Source organism: Ovis canadensis, chromosome 4, assembly GCF_042477335.2.
Source record: "Ovis canadensis isolate MfBH-ARS-UI-01 breed Bighorn chromosome 4, ARS-UI_OviCan_v2, whole genome shotgun sequence".
NCBI lineage: Eukaryota > Metazoa > Chordata > Mammalia > Artiodactyla > Bovidae > Ovis > Ovis canadensis.
In genome coordinates, this window is record NC_091248.1 from 43442335 (window position 1) to 43457143 (window position 14809).

Here is a 14809-nt window from a genome sequence, read left to right on the forward strand (position 1 = left end):
AATGCATCACACCATCATAAAACCACCTATTTAACTGGATATTGGGTTTTAAAAATTCACCCTTCTCAGTATCACTGTAGAATCATAAAAACAATTGAAGAGTTATCTGTGTGTGTGTGTGTTAGTCACTCAGTCATACTTGACTTTTTGCAACCCCATGAACTATAGCCGACCAGACTCCTCTGTCCATGGAATTCTCCAGGCAAGAATACTGGAGTGGGTTGCCATTCCCTTGTCCAGGGGATCTTCCTGACCCTGGGACTGAACCCAGAGCTCCCACACTGCAGGCAGATTCTTTACCGTTTGAGCTACCCGGGAAGCCCATAAGCCCACATGTATATATATATATATATATATACATATATATATATATATATATACTATATCATGTTAGCTATTGTTAACATCACAGAATAAACCCCTTGCCAAAAATTTTTTCTCCCATTTTGCATTTCGATTAAAACTTGACTCCTCTACATGAATCTGCTTCACTTTACATGAACCACTCATCTCTTATAGGGCACCTGTTTTGCAATTATAATGATATTTACTACACACCAATACACATACAAATATCTTTATATACCTATGTACATTGTTAAAAACTTTGTTTCAGGGAAATATAGTGGTTTTATGTGTGGCTTTGGAACCAAAAAGATTTCAAATCCCATCTCTGATACTAACCAACTGGCAGATCTTGGGCAAGTTGCCCAACCTCCCAAGACTCTGTTTCCTCTATTTGAAGATAGAGATACTAACTAGACTTATCCTGTATTGCGATTAAAATGGCCAAATGAAAGAGTATGTATACAGTGCTGGGCACAGTGCCAAATATATAGAGATCCTTAGGAAAGTGGTATATATCATTATTATTATTTATACAGTCACATTTTAGCCATTTTTAGAAATATGCTCTTGATTTTTTTAAAATAAATTACTGAATATCCAAATGTAAGACAAAACAGTTCTTCATGTTTTTTATAATTCTCTGCTGAGCCTTACACTGGGATGAATGCTCTGTTGAAAAAAAACCATGATTCTTAGAGTCCTATTAAAACATAAAGAAGAGAATTAGCAATATCACTTTTGGATTGTGAGGCACCACATACATAAGACAAATGTTAAATTGCTAAAGTTAAGGACATTGGTAGCACATCTAAAAAACACTAAAAAGTGAATCTACAGCAATGCCCAAGTTAAGTAGTTTTGTTTCAGTTTTGTCTTATTTACTTTCATGTAATTGGAACTCCTCTGATATTTTAAGAGCTATCTAAATATTTGAGAGAGGAAAAAAAGGGATCTCTTAATTGTTGTGTTTTAGCACAAACAGAATCTTTAATCTTCCATTAAAGGATGATCCTTGGGGGCCTAGTTTCTGGGAAAATCACAATTGAATGTCAAATCTAAGACACTAGTTATATGATCTTGTACGCAAAGCTCTGAAGTGACTTCAGTTTACTTGAGACTACTGAGAGTTTTTCAAACTACTCTCATATGTTTACTTATAAATATTGCCAAGTTAATAAAGTTCTCTACGGTAAGTAAATTCCTGTGATCAAGCAATACTCACCACAGTAAGTTCATAAAGAAACTTCCTGGTATTTCTATCTGCATGGCAATCTTCCTTTAACTTCTTTACAACATAAGCAACTTTTTCTGATTCTTTGTCTGCTTGTAGCTGATCAAAGTCTTCTAGTGCCAGATGTGAATAGCCTAGGACATAAGCTAAAACTTTCCAATCATACACTTTTTCTGACACCAAAGTCAAGACAACTGAGTAGATGTAAGTCAGTTTTTTAAGAGGCAGGGTAATTTGTTCAAGAAGATTCTGGGTTGTGAAGACAGTATCTGACATAGACATTACTTGTTCCTTTGCAATCACCCTGATGTTTTTGCAATGTAAAAGTCCAATCTTGCCTCTCAGGACTCCCACATACCATTCTTTCACTTTGGACTGTCCAATGGCTTTTACTTTACCTTCTCCAAGAAGAGCTACTGTGTCCCCTTTGAAATATTCAAGTAAGTATTCAATCTTATTTTGTCTTATCACTGTCTTCTGGGTTATTCCATAGCTGGTAAAGTTCAATTTTTTGTCTTGAAATGTAGGGTATTTAACATGCACTGTTGGTAATAAAGGCAAAGATTTGCTTTCCTTCTTCTTCTGCAAATCACTTGGAAGATTTGACAGACTTTTTAGGTTCGGAGCTGGATCAGGTGAAGTTATAAAGAACTGTGTCACTGGCCTACCACTGCACGGCTCCAACTGAACACAGAAAACAAACAAGTGCATTTCTCTGGAGTCAACTAAATAGAAGAAAAATTGTTGATGAACTACTTGACCTGATTGCAAGTGCTTTTGCTTAACTTCTTTCCTTTTTCTTTCTGCTTTTACTTCAAAATCAGGATCACATGATAAGACAGATATACTTAAATCTTGTGGCTTTTCAAGTAGGAAGGAATGCTTCCCCCAGAGCTGAAACACAACTGGAGATGTGTTGGGTTTCCCACCTTTTTTAATATCAGAGATAGTAAGCTTTCCTGGCATATAACTATGTCCACAAACTGTGAAAATGGCAGTGAAACTGGGGTGGATATATTTGGGTCCATAAATTCCAACTGAAATGGTTTTGTGGATATAATCCCAAATGGTGGCAGCTGGTGATTGAGTACCTTTAGTTTGTGCGACAACCACTAGATACATCACTTGACTCAAGTCTACTAGCTTGACCTGGATGGTGTCTTTATAAATGTAGCAGTTGTTTAATACTTTGAAAGGGCCTTCTTTATCCAGACTGTGTAAACACACTATTTCTGCCATGACTTGGCTGAAAGGATCCTTTTTCACTTCAGCCCCAATTTTCATCTCCAGCAAAATGGCTTCCATTGTGTTGAGGTTACCTAACATGATTTCCAACAGTGGGCTTATGGTGCATGAAAGATCATGGTTAAGCTTTTGTGGAGGATCTAGAAAAGCCCTTAGAGATACCTCTTGGAATTCTCCCACAGCTACATGGCCTTGGGGCACATGAACAGTGATATCTGATTCAGGTAACTGTACTGACCCTCCTTGGTGGTTTAATTTGCAAACGACTATAGTCTCTGCAACTTGTGTTTGGGCCCATCCAGGACTCTGATTAATTGTACTCAAATCTAGGCAGGAACGGGCAAGGTGGCGCTGACTTAACCAAGCCATTTTATAAGCCTCTCGATCATTTCGAAGCCATTCTAAGTCTTGTTCTAAGATCTGGTCAAAGTTATGTATATTCTGATGGGCATGTGCTGTGTCATCCAAAATGTCCAAAAGTTCTGAAACACTTTTAGATCTTCCAGACTTTCTTGAGGAAGACTGCCTAAGCAACTGATGCACATCAAGTTCATCACCAGAGGAATCAAAAGAGTTTCCAGTTTCTATTTCTCTAAAAAAAAGAAGAGGATCTTCCTTCAAGATAGAAATATTATCTCTCTTCTGGTTATTTCTTAGCTGAGTTATATCATCCAAAAATGGGTTAGATGCAGACAGTCCATTCCAGAATGGATTTGTAGCACTGGAAGCATTATTGCCATGAAGTGTGAAATCCTCTGGCCAATCAAGAGGCAAACCTGGATCTGGACATTCTTGTTATTTAAACGAAAATAAAGCAAAACAAAGATGAAATGGCATTCTGAGATACAACCAAGATTAAGTTTTACTATAGCTTAAAAATTGAAGAATTTTTATTTGTCTTTGATCTCCAGTCTAAGTACTACAAAATCAATGTTAATTTCGGTTAAATTTTCATGATGAGAGGAAATAGAAATTGTTCGACCAGGTTATTTTGACTCTATGTAACATTATTTTATCTTAATACACTATGATTTATAAACAAAAATATTTAGAAATTTCAATAATAATCATTTAACACATATTTGTGAAAATGACCCAGACTACATACATTTATACCTTAATATGTCATTTTCATAAATGAGTACCTCTGAATAAACAGAATAATTTAGTCTGTTATCCAGATTTTTCCAAATATACAGTGGTTGGTCTCATTACATCTAGATTATTTATTTAACATTTTCTTTCCTGATAATATTCAATATGTGAAAAATATCAAATATATCTATAAACAGCTAAAATTTTTTTTAAAAAACCAACAAACTAGACAAGCATGGATTCCTTAGAATATTTTCCAAAAATTTCATATTGAAAAATTTTAACAGGTTGAATTTTTTTTCATGAAAAGTGAACATTTCATGAAAATAAGCACAGAAAAAATAGACCACCATTACATTTACTACTTGAAGGAATTCTTTGAGCTTTTTAAAGTTTAAAATGGCAAAGAAGAGTCTTATTACCACCACAAAAGGGAAATATGCTGTTACTTTGGAAAGTGGATATTTTAAGAATCAGCAACACATTCAAATACTTGTATATCAACAATAATGAATTTCTATATATCTCAAAAATACTGAATATTTATGTTTAGAGCAAATTATATTTGATCACTTTTTCAATAAATATTGATAATGATTCTGTGGACTTTGTAAAACTGTGGCTGCTTTAGAGAAAATGAAAGCTAAAATAGAAAAAATGAGTTCAAGTAAGCTTTCAGACATTTTTGTTATATATAGAACTATATATTGATTGAAATTAGTTTTAAGTGTCATATATTAAAAATGTTAAGATACATTTTGAAAAACAATTGCTGCATTTCTTTTATTTTCACAATTTTCTTCAAATCCAGGACCTTCAAACTCTCTTAAAACCTACATTTCCTCTGAGAATCTTTTCAATCCTTTTATACTGGATTTGTTGGCCCACTGCAACCTACAGATGCCTCTTTAACCTCAAAATTCACTGTATTTACTGCATATACTGCTCATTTAATAAAGAACTTTGTCTCCTTATAATACTTATCATTACCTGTTTTATTTTGACTATTTTATTGTTCACATCTTTTAAATGATAGTGTAAGTATTTCAATGATAAAGTTGTGATTTGACAATTCTCTTAATTGTTTGTAACAGTTTTCAGAAGTAGTCCCCCAATAATTAGTCATGATGGATTAAAAAAAATTCAATATTTATAAATTCCTATACCTGTAATATCACAATTTCTTGAGGATTTTCGGGCTTCCATGTCAAACAGATTCCCTTCAGACATACTTCGTGAAATTCCTCCTGACCAAAAATGGGCTTTTTCATTGGTTAGCATTATTCCACCTACAAAGTAAACAATATATAGGCATATGTATGTTATATATATATGTATGTATATTTCTTATAAGATAATATAAGCAGGTTGGCATAGAAACCAAACTCAAAGAAATCCACAGATTTAAATAGAAAACTACATATAAAAATACTCTTCATAGATCCTCTACTTCTGGTAGGATGCTTGACAGATATCCTTATACAGCTATTAATACTCCATTGAAAAACACTCAGATCCTGGATTAATAGCAACAAACAAATCTAGAAATGCACTAGGGATACTATACTATAAAAAATGTAATAATGAAAAACTCAAGGATAACAAAAAGAATAGTAAGTTGAAACTCCACTAAATAGGCATTTCTTGTTTGATGACTAAAAAACTAAAAAAATCATTAAACTAGATATCCTCTCCAATCCTCCTATAAATTCAATGCAGTTCCAGAAAAAATCACATATTACAAACATGTTTGTAATTTAGGCTGTTTTGAAAATTATGAAGAAAAGCAAAGGACTATTCAAGACAATCCAGAAGGACATAATAGAAGATGTGATACTAGATATCATAATTTATTAGAAATAAGTGCTAAGTAAGACAATGTGGATTGGAATAGAAATATACTAAGGACACACAATATCCCCAGAAGTAGTATCACCCTCAAACAAGAACTTAATATTTATATATGATAGAGATAGGCAGAGCAGTGTGGAAATAGATAATTCAATTAACAGTGATGGTACAATTGATGGTTCATGCTGAAAAAAATTACATTGATCATATGCAAAAATTTATTCTAAGAGATTTAAAGACTGAAAAGCAAAATTTTAAAAGTAGAGACTAAGGATTTATCTTGATGCTGTTTAGAAACAATTTTTAGGCAAAGCACAAACACAAAGCAAACCATAAAAAAAAGAATGATATACTATATATCAAAGTACATTGTTCACAAAAAGTAAAAACACAAGCCAAAAACCTGGAGAAGATATTTTCATTATATATTGCTGAAGATAAAAAAGGATTGGATTCCAACATATATTGAAGACTTCTACAAAATAAGACATTACTAAAAAATTTGAAACAATATCTGAATAAGCATTTATCACAAAAAGCAAAAATAATCAATCCCTAAATATATTAAGATTGAAGACAAGAGGAGGATGTTGTTCAGTTGCTAAGTTATGTCTGACTCTTCGCAACCCCATGAAGTTTAGCACATCTGGCTTCCGTGTCCATCATCATCTCCCGTAGCTTGCTCAGACTTATGTTCGTTGAGTCAGTGTTACCATCCAACCATCTCATCCTCTGTCGTCCCCTTCTCCTCATGCCTTCAATCTTTTCCAGCATCAAGGTCTTTTCTAATGAGTCAGTTCTTCACATCAGGTAGCCAAAGTATTGGAGCTTCAGCATCAGTCCTTCCAATGAATATTCTGAATTTATTTCCTTCAGGATTGACTGGTTTGATCTCCTTGCTACCCAAGGGACTCTCAGGAGTCTTCTCCAACACCACAGTTCAAAAGCATCAATTCTTCGGCACTCAGCTTTCTTTATGGTCCAACTCTCACATCCATACATGACTACTGGAAAAACCATAGCTTTGACTAGATGGGCCTTTGCTGGCAAAGTAATGTCTCTGCTTTTTAACATGCTGTCTATGTTAGTCACAGCTTTTCTTCCAAAGGAGCAAGCATCTTTTAATTTCATGGCTGCAGGTACCACCTGCAGTGATTTCGGAACCCAATAAAATAAAGTCTGTCAGTGTTTCCACTGTTTCCAATCTAAGTGATGGGACAAGATGCCATGATGTTCGTTTTTTAAATACTGAGTTTTAAGCCAGCTTTTTTATTGTGTCCTTTCACCATCATCAAGAGGCTCTTTAGTTCCTCTTCACTTTCTGACATACGGATGGTGTCATTTGCATATATGAGGTTATTGATATTTTCCCCAGCAATCTTGATTCCAGCTTGCAATTCATCCAGTCCAGCATTTTGCATGATGTACTCTGCATATAAGTTAAATGAGCAGAGTGACAGTATACAGCCTTGACATACTTCTTTCCCATTTTGGAACCAGTCTGTTGTTCCATGTCCAGTTCTAACTGTCATTACTTTTTAATTTATTTATTTTTTATTGAAGGATAATTTCTCTACAGAATTTTGCTGTTTTCTGTGAAACCTCAACATGAATCAGCCATAGGTATACATATATTCTCTTTCTTTTGAACCTCCCTCCCATCTCCCTCTCTATCCCACCACTTTTCTCAACACAGAGTCCCTGTTTGAGTTTCCTGAGCCATATAGCAAATTCCAGTTGGCTATCTATTTTACATATGGTAATGTAAGTTTCCAAGTTACTCTTTCTATACATCTTATCCTCTCCTCCTCACTTCCCATGTCCATAAGTCTATTCTCTATTTCTGTTTCTCCACTGTTGCCCTGTAAATAAATTCTTCAGTACCATTTTTCTAGATTCCATATATATGCATTAGAATATGGTATTTCTCTTTCTGACTTACTTCACTCTGTATAACAGATCCTACGTTCATCCACCTCATTAAAATTGATTCAAATGCATTCCTTTTTGTGGCTGAGTAATATTCCATTGTCTATATGACCACAACTTCTTTAGCCATTCATCTGTCGATGGACATCTGGGTTGCTTCCATATTCTAGCTATTGTAAATAATGCTGCAATGAACAATAGGATACATGTGTCTTTTTCAATTTTTCTTTCCTCAGGGTATATGCCTAGGAGTGGGATTGCTGGGTCATATGGTGGTTTTGTTGATAGTTTTTTAAGTAATGTCTATATCATCCTCCATAGTGGCTGTATCAATTTACATTTCCACCAACAGTGCAAGCATGTTCCCATTTCTCCATACCTTCTCCAGATTTACTGTTTGTAGGCTTTTTGATCATGGCCATTCTGACTGGAGTGAGGTGATATCTCACTGTAATTTTGATTTGCATTTCTCTAAGATCAGCCCTGGGATTTCTTTGGAAGGAATGATGCTAAAGCTGAAACTCTAGTACTTTGGCCACCTCATGTGAAGAGTTGACTCATTGGAAAAGACTTTGATACTGGGAGGGATTGTGGGCAGGAGAAGAAGGGGATGACAGAGGATGAGATGGCTGGATGGCATCACTGACTCGATGGATGCGAGTCTGGGTGAACTCTGGGAGTTGGTGATGGACAGGGAGGCCTGGCATGCTGCGATTCATGGGGTCGCAAACAGTCAAACACAACTGAGTGACTGAACTGAACTGAACTGAACAATGAGCGACGTTGAGCATCTTTTCATGTGTTTGTTAGCCATTTGGATGTCTTCTTTGGAGAAATGCCTGTTTGGGTCTTTTTCCCACTTTTTGATTGGGTTGTTTGTTTTTCTGGTATGAGTTGTATGAGCTGCTTGTATATTTTGGATATTAATCCTTTGTCAGTTGTTTCATTTGCTATTATTTTCTCCCATTCTCAGGGTGTCTTTTCTCCTTGCTTAGAGTTTATTTGCTGTCCAAAAGGTTTTAAGTTTAATCAGGTGCCACTTGTTTACTTTTGTTTTTATTTCCATTATTCTAGGAAGTGGGTCATAGAGGATCTTGCTTTGATTATGTCATCAACTGTTCTGCCTATGTTTTCCTCTAAGAGTTTTATAGTTTTTGGCCTTACATTTAGGTCTTTAATCCATTTTGAGTTTATCTTTGTGTATGGTGTTAGGAAGTGTTCTAATTTCATTCTTTTACATGTAGCTGTTCAGTTTTCCCAGCACCATTTATTGAACAGACTGTCTTTGCCGCATTATATATTCTTGCCTCCTTTGTCAAAAATAAGGTACTCATAGGTGCATGGGTTTATTTCTGGGCTTTCTATCTTATCCATTGGTGTTTATTTCTGTTTTTAGCCAGTGCCATACTGTCTTGATGACTGTAGCTTTGTAGCATAATCTGAAGTCAGGAAGGTTGATTCCTCCAGCTCCATTCTTTCACAAGACTGCTTTGGCGATTCTGGGTCTTTTGCATTTCCATATGAATTGTGAAATTTTTTGTTCTAATTCTAGTTCTGTGAAAAATGCCAATGGTAACTTGATAAGGATCGCATTGAATCTGTAGATTGTGTTTGGGAGTGTAGTCATTTTCACAATATTGATTCTTTCTACCCAGGGACATGGAATATCTCTCCATCTGTTTATGTCATCTTTGATTTCTTTTAATAGTGACTTACACTTTTCTGTATCCAGTTCTTTTGTCTCCTTAGGTAGGTTTATTCCTAGATATTTAATTCTTTTTGTTGCAATGGTGAATGGGATTGATTCCTCGATTTCTCTTTCTGATTATTCATTGTTAGTATATAGAATTGCAAGTGATTTCTGTGTATTGATTTTGTATCCTGCAACTTTGCTAAATTCACTGATTAGCTCTAGTAATTTTCTGATACTATCTTTAGGGTTTTCTATGTAGAGTATCATGTCATTTGCAAACAGTGAGAGCTTTATTTCTTCTTTTCTGATATGGATTCCTGTTATTTATTTGTCATCACTGTTTGCTGTAGCTAGGAATTCCAGAACTATGTTGAATAATAGTGGCAAAAGTGGACACCCTTGTCTTATTCCTGATCTTAAGGGGAATGCTTTCAGTTTTTCACCATTAAGAATAATGTTCGCTGTAGGCTTATCATATATGGTCTTTACTATGTTGAGGTAGGTTCCTTCTATGCCCATTTTTTGAAGAGTTTTAATCATAAATGGGTGCTGAATTTTGTCAAAGGGTTTTTTGTGCATCTATAGAAATTATCATGTGGTTTTTATCTTCTAACTTGTTGGAAGATGGTGTATCACATTGATTGATTTGCATATATTGAAGAATCCTTGCATTCCTGGAATAAATTCAACTTGATCATGGTGTACAAGCTTTTTGATGTGTTGCTGAATTCTGTTTGCTAAAATTTTGTTGAGGATTTTTGCATCTATGTTCATCAATGATATTGGCCTGTACTTTTGTTTTTGTGTGTTGTTATTGTCTGGTTTTGGTATCAAGGTGATGGCTTGGAAGTGTTCCTTCCTCTGCAATTTTTTGAAAGAGTTTTAGAAGGATAGGCATTCAGTTCAGTTCAGTAGCTCAGTTGTGTCCAACTCTTTGCGACCCCATGAATTGCAGCACACCAGGCCTCCCTGTCCATCACCATCTCCTGGCGTTCACTCAGACTCACGTCCATCGAGTCCGTGATGCCATCCAGCCATCTCATCCTCGGCCGTCCCCTTCACCTCCTGCCCCTAATCCCTCCCAGCATCAGAGTCTTTTCCAATGAGTCAACTCTTCCCATGAGGTGGCCAAAGTACTGGAGCTTCAGCTTTAGCATCATTCCTTCCAAAGAAATCCCAGGGCTGATCTCCTTCAGAATGGACTGGTTGGATCTCCATGCAGTCCAAGGGACTCTCAAGAGTCTTCTCCAACACCACAGCTCAAAAGCATCAATTCTTCGGCACTCAGCCTTCTTCACAGTCCAACTCTCACATCCATACATGACCACTGGAAAAACCATAGCCTTGACTAGATGGACCTTAGTCAGCAAAGTAATGTCTCTACTTTTGAATATACTATCTAGGTTGGTCATAACTTTCCTTCCAAGGAGTAAGCGTCTTTTAATTTCATGGCTGCAGTCACCATCTGCACTGATTTTGGAGCCCAAAAAAATAAAGTCTGACACTGTTTCTACTTTTTCCCCATCTATTTCCCATGAAGTGATGGGACTGGATACCATTATCTTCATTTTCTGAATGTTGAGCTTTAAGCCAACTTTTTCACTCTCCTCTTTCACTTTCATCAAGAGGCTTTTTAGCTCCTCTTCACTTTCTGCCATAAGGGTGGTGTCATCTGCATATCTGAGGTTATTGATATTTCTCCTGGCAATCTTGATTCCAGCTTGTGTTTCTTCCAGTCCAGCATTTCTCATGATGTACTCTGCATATAAGTTAAATAAGTAGGGTGACAAATTACAGCCTTGATGTACTCCTTTTAGGTGATGGCTTGGAAGTGTTCCTTCCTCTGCAATTTCTTGAAAGAGTTTTAGAAGGATAGGCATTAGCTCTTCTCTAAATGTTTGACAGAACTCTCCTGTGAAGCCATCTGATCCTGGGCTTTTGTTTTTGGGAGATTTTTGATCACAGCTTCAATTTCAGTGCTTCTAATAGGTTTGTTCATAATTTCTATTTCTTCCTGGTTCAGTCTTGGAAGATTGAACTTTTCTAAGAATCTGTCCATTTCTTACAGTTTGTCTATTTTATTGCCATATAGTTGTTCATAATGGTCTCTTATAAGCCTTTGTATTTCTGCATTGTTTCTTGTAACCTCTCTTTTTTCATTTCTAATGTTGTTGATTTGATTCTTCTCTCTTTTTTTCTTGATGAGTCTGGCTAAAGACTTGTCAATTTTGTTTATCGTCTCAAAGAACCAGCTTTTAGTTTTATTAATCATTACTATTGTTTCTTTCATTACTTTTTCATTTATTTCCCCTTGGATCTTTATGATTTCTTTCCTTCTATTATTTTTTTTTCTTTCTGTTCTTCTTTTTCCAGTTGTTTCAGGTTTAAAGTTAGGTTGTCTATTCGTGTTTTATTTTATCCTTGAGGCAGTATTGTATTGTTATAAACTTCCCTCTTAGAAGTGCTTTTCCTACATCTGATAGGTTTTGAGTTGTTGTTTTTTCATTGTCATTTGCTTCTAAAAATTTTTTGATTTCTCATTTGATTTCTTCAGTAACCTGTTGGATTATTTAGAAATGTGTTGTTTAATCTCCATGTGTTTGTGTTTCTTACAGTTTTTTTTTTTTCTTGTAATTGATATATAGTCCCATAGCATTATGGTCTGAGAAGATGCTTGATACAATTTCAATTTTCTTAAATTTACTGAGGTTTGATTTGTGACCCAAGATGTGGTCTATCCTGGAGAATGTTCCATGTGCACTTGAAAAGAAGGTGTATTCTTCTGCATTTGGATAGAATGTCCTAAAGATATCAATGAGATCCACCTCATCCAATGTATCACGTAAGACTTCCATTTCCTTATTAATTTTCTGTTTTGATGATCTGTCCATTGGTGTGAGTTGGGTGTTAAGATCTGCTACTATTATTGTGTTACTGTCAATTTCTCCTTTTATGTCTGTTAGCACTTTACTCATGTATTGAGGTACTCCTAGGTAGGGTGCATAGTTATTTACAATTGTTATGTCTTCCTCTTGGATTGATCCCTTGATCATTATGCAGTGTCCTTCCTTTCCTCTTGTAATCTTCTTTAAGGTCTATTTTGTCTGCTATGAAGATTGCTACTCCAGCTTTCTTTTGCTTCCTATTTGCATGGAATGTATTTTTCCATCCTCTCACTTTCAGTCTATATGTGTCTTGAGGTCTGAAGTGGGTTTCTTGCAGATGGCATATATATGGGTCTTCTTTTTGTATCCATTCAGCCAACCTGTGTCTTTTGGTTGGAGCATTTAATCCATTTACCTTTAAAGTAATTATTTATATATATGTATATGTATATATATATATATGTATATATATATATTCTTATTGCCATTTAAAGTAATTATACATATATATATATATATATATATATATATTCCTATTGACATTTTCTTAATTGTTCAGGGTAGATTTTGTAAATCTTTTTTCTCTTCTTGTATTTTTTGACTATGTAAGTCCCTTTAACATTTGCTGTAAAGCTGGCTTGGTGGTACTGAATTCTCTTGTCTGAATTTCCTTGTCTGAAAAACTTTTTATTTCTCCATCAAATTTGAATGAGATCCTTGCCAAGTACATTTTTCCTTGCCAGGTAGATTTTTCCCTTTCAATACTTTAAATATATCCTGCCATTTCCTTCTGGCCTGCAGAGTTTCTGCTGAAAGATCAGCTGTTAAGTGTATGGGGTTTCCCTTATGTGTTACTTGTTGCTTTTCCCTTGCTGCTTTTCATATTCTCTCTTTGTGATTAGTCTTTGTTAGTTCGATTAGTATGTGTTTTGGCGTGTTTCTCCTTGGGTTTATCCTGTGTGGGACTCTTTGTGCCTCTTGGACTTGATGGACTATTTTCTTTTCCATGTTGTGGACATTTTAACTATAATCTCTTAAAATTTTTGTCATACCCTTTTCCTCTTCTTTTTCTGGGACACCTATAATTTGAATATTGGTGTGTTTGACATTGTCCCAGAGGTCTCTGAAATGGTCCTCAGTTCTTTTCATTCTTTTTACTTTATTCGGCTCTTCAGAAGTTATTTCCACCATTTTATCTTCCACCTCACTGATTCGTTCTTCTGCTTCAGACAGTCTGTTATTGATTCCTGCTAGAGTATTTTTCATTTCAGTAATTGTGCTGTTTGTCTCTGTGTGTTTATTCTTTAATTCTTCTAATTCTTTGTTAATCGATTCTTGCATTTTCTCCATTTTGTTTTCAAGGTGTTTGATCATCTTTACTATCATTATTCTGAATTGTTTTCCAGATAGTTTCCCTATTTCCTCTTCATTTATTTAGACTTCTGTGTTTCTACTTTGTTCCTTCACTTGTGCAGTATTTCTCTGCTTCTTCATTTTTTTTTAAGTTATTGTGTTTGAGGACTCCTTTTCCTAGGCTTCAAAGAAAATTGAATTCTTTCCTTGAAGAAGGTTGAATTCTTTCTTCCTTTTGGTTTCTGCCCTCCTATGGTTGCTCCAGTGGTTTGTGTAAGCTTTGTATAGGGTGATATTTGTGCTGAGATTTTGTCTGTTTGATTGTTTGTTTTTCCTCTAATGGGCAAGGCTGAGTGAGGTGGTACTCCTGTCTGTTGATGATTGGGTTTGTATTCTTGTTTTCTTTGTTGTTCAGATGAGGTGTCCTGCACAGGCTGCTACTGGTGGTTGGGTGATGCCAGGTCTTGTATTCAAGTGATTTCTTTTGTGTGAGTTCTCACTATTTGATACTCCCCAGGGTTAGTTCTCTGGTAGTCTAGGGTCTTGGAGTCAGAGCTCCCACTCCAAAGGCTCAGGGCTTGATATCTGCTCAGGAACAAAGATTTCACAAGTGGTTTGTTATGGCATTAAATGAGATTAAAACAAATATCCAAAAACAAGAAACCAATGATGAACTCCAGATAAATGGCAGTTACAAAATCAGGCAAATAATAATTAAAATAATGGGATATACAGATACACCCATGAACAAAGTCAAAACAGCCCAACAAAAATAAAGTACAGTAGATTGATGCAGAGAACAAAGGAAATCAAAAATTATATTTATCCGTTAAGAACAAAACTAACTAAAGCACAGATTGGAAAACAAAACTAAAGCAAGGTGCTTAGTGGGAAATAAAGAAATTAAAACAAAGCTAACAAATTTGTTGAGAGAAAAGGAAAGAAGAAAAGAAAGAACAGATATGCAAAATTAAATAGAGGTAGATTTGTATACATTAAAGATTAACTGCAAGAGGAAAAGAATAGTAGGAAAGGAAAATAAAGGAATAAATGTAGAAAAAATATAACAGGTTTAAAAAAATTAAAATTATAAAAAAGAGAAAAAAAAGAAAAATCAGAAGAAGAAAGAAAAAAGGAAAAAAATAAAGGAAAACTCCACAGAACTGCCAACGCCCAATT

The 14809-nt window shown here is 35.1% G+C and overlaps 1 protein-coding gene across 3 annotated transcripts in view; it reads right to left on the bottom strand.

The window, feature by feature from the left end:
* MACC1 (MET transcriptional regulator MACC1) overlaps positions 1-14809 on the bottom strand; it is a 98778-nt gene that overhangs the window by 22366 nt on the left and 61603 nt on the right. For all 3 annotated transcript variants that reach the window (XR_011256610.1, XM_069587630.1, XM_069587631.1), the window contains exons 2-3: positions 5086-5208; positions 1571-3615 (exon numbers count right to left, since the gene is read on the bottom strand). Coding sequence is in view for 2 of the 3 variants with exons in the window: in XM_069587630.1 (XP_069443731.1) it covers positions 1571-3615; positions 5086-5208 (2168 nt within the window). In the remaining variant the exon portion in view is untranslated. The remainder of the gene's footprint in view (positions 1-1570; positions 3616-5085; positions 5209-14809) is intronic.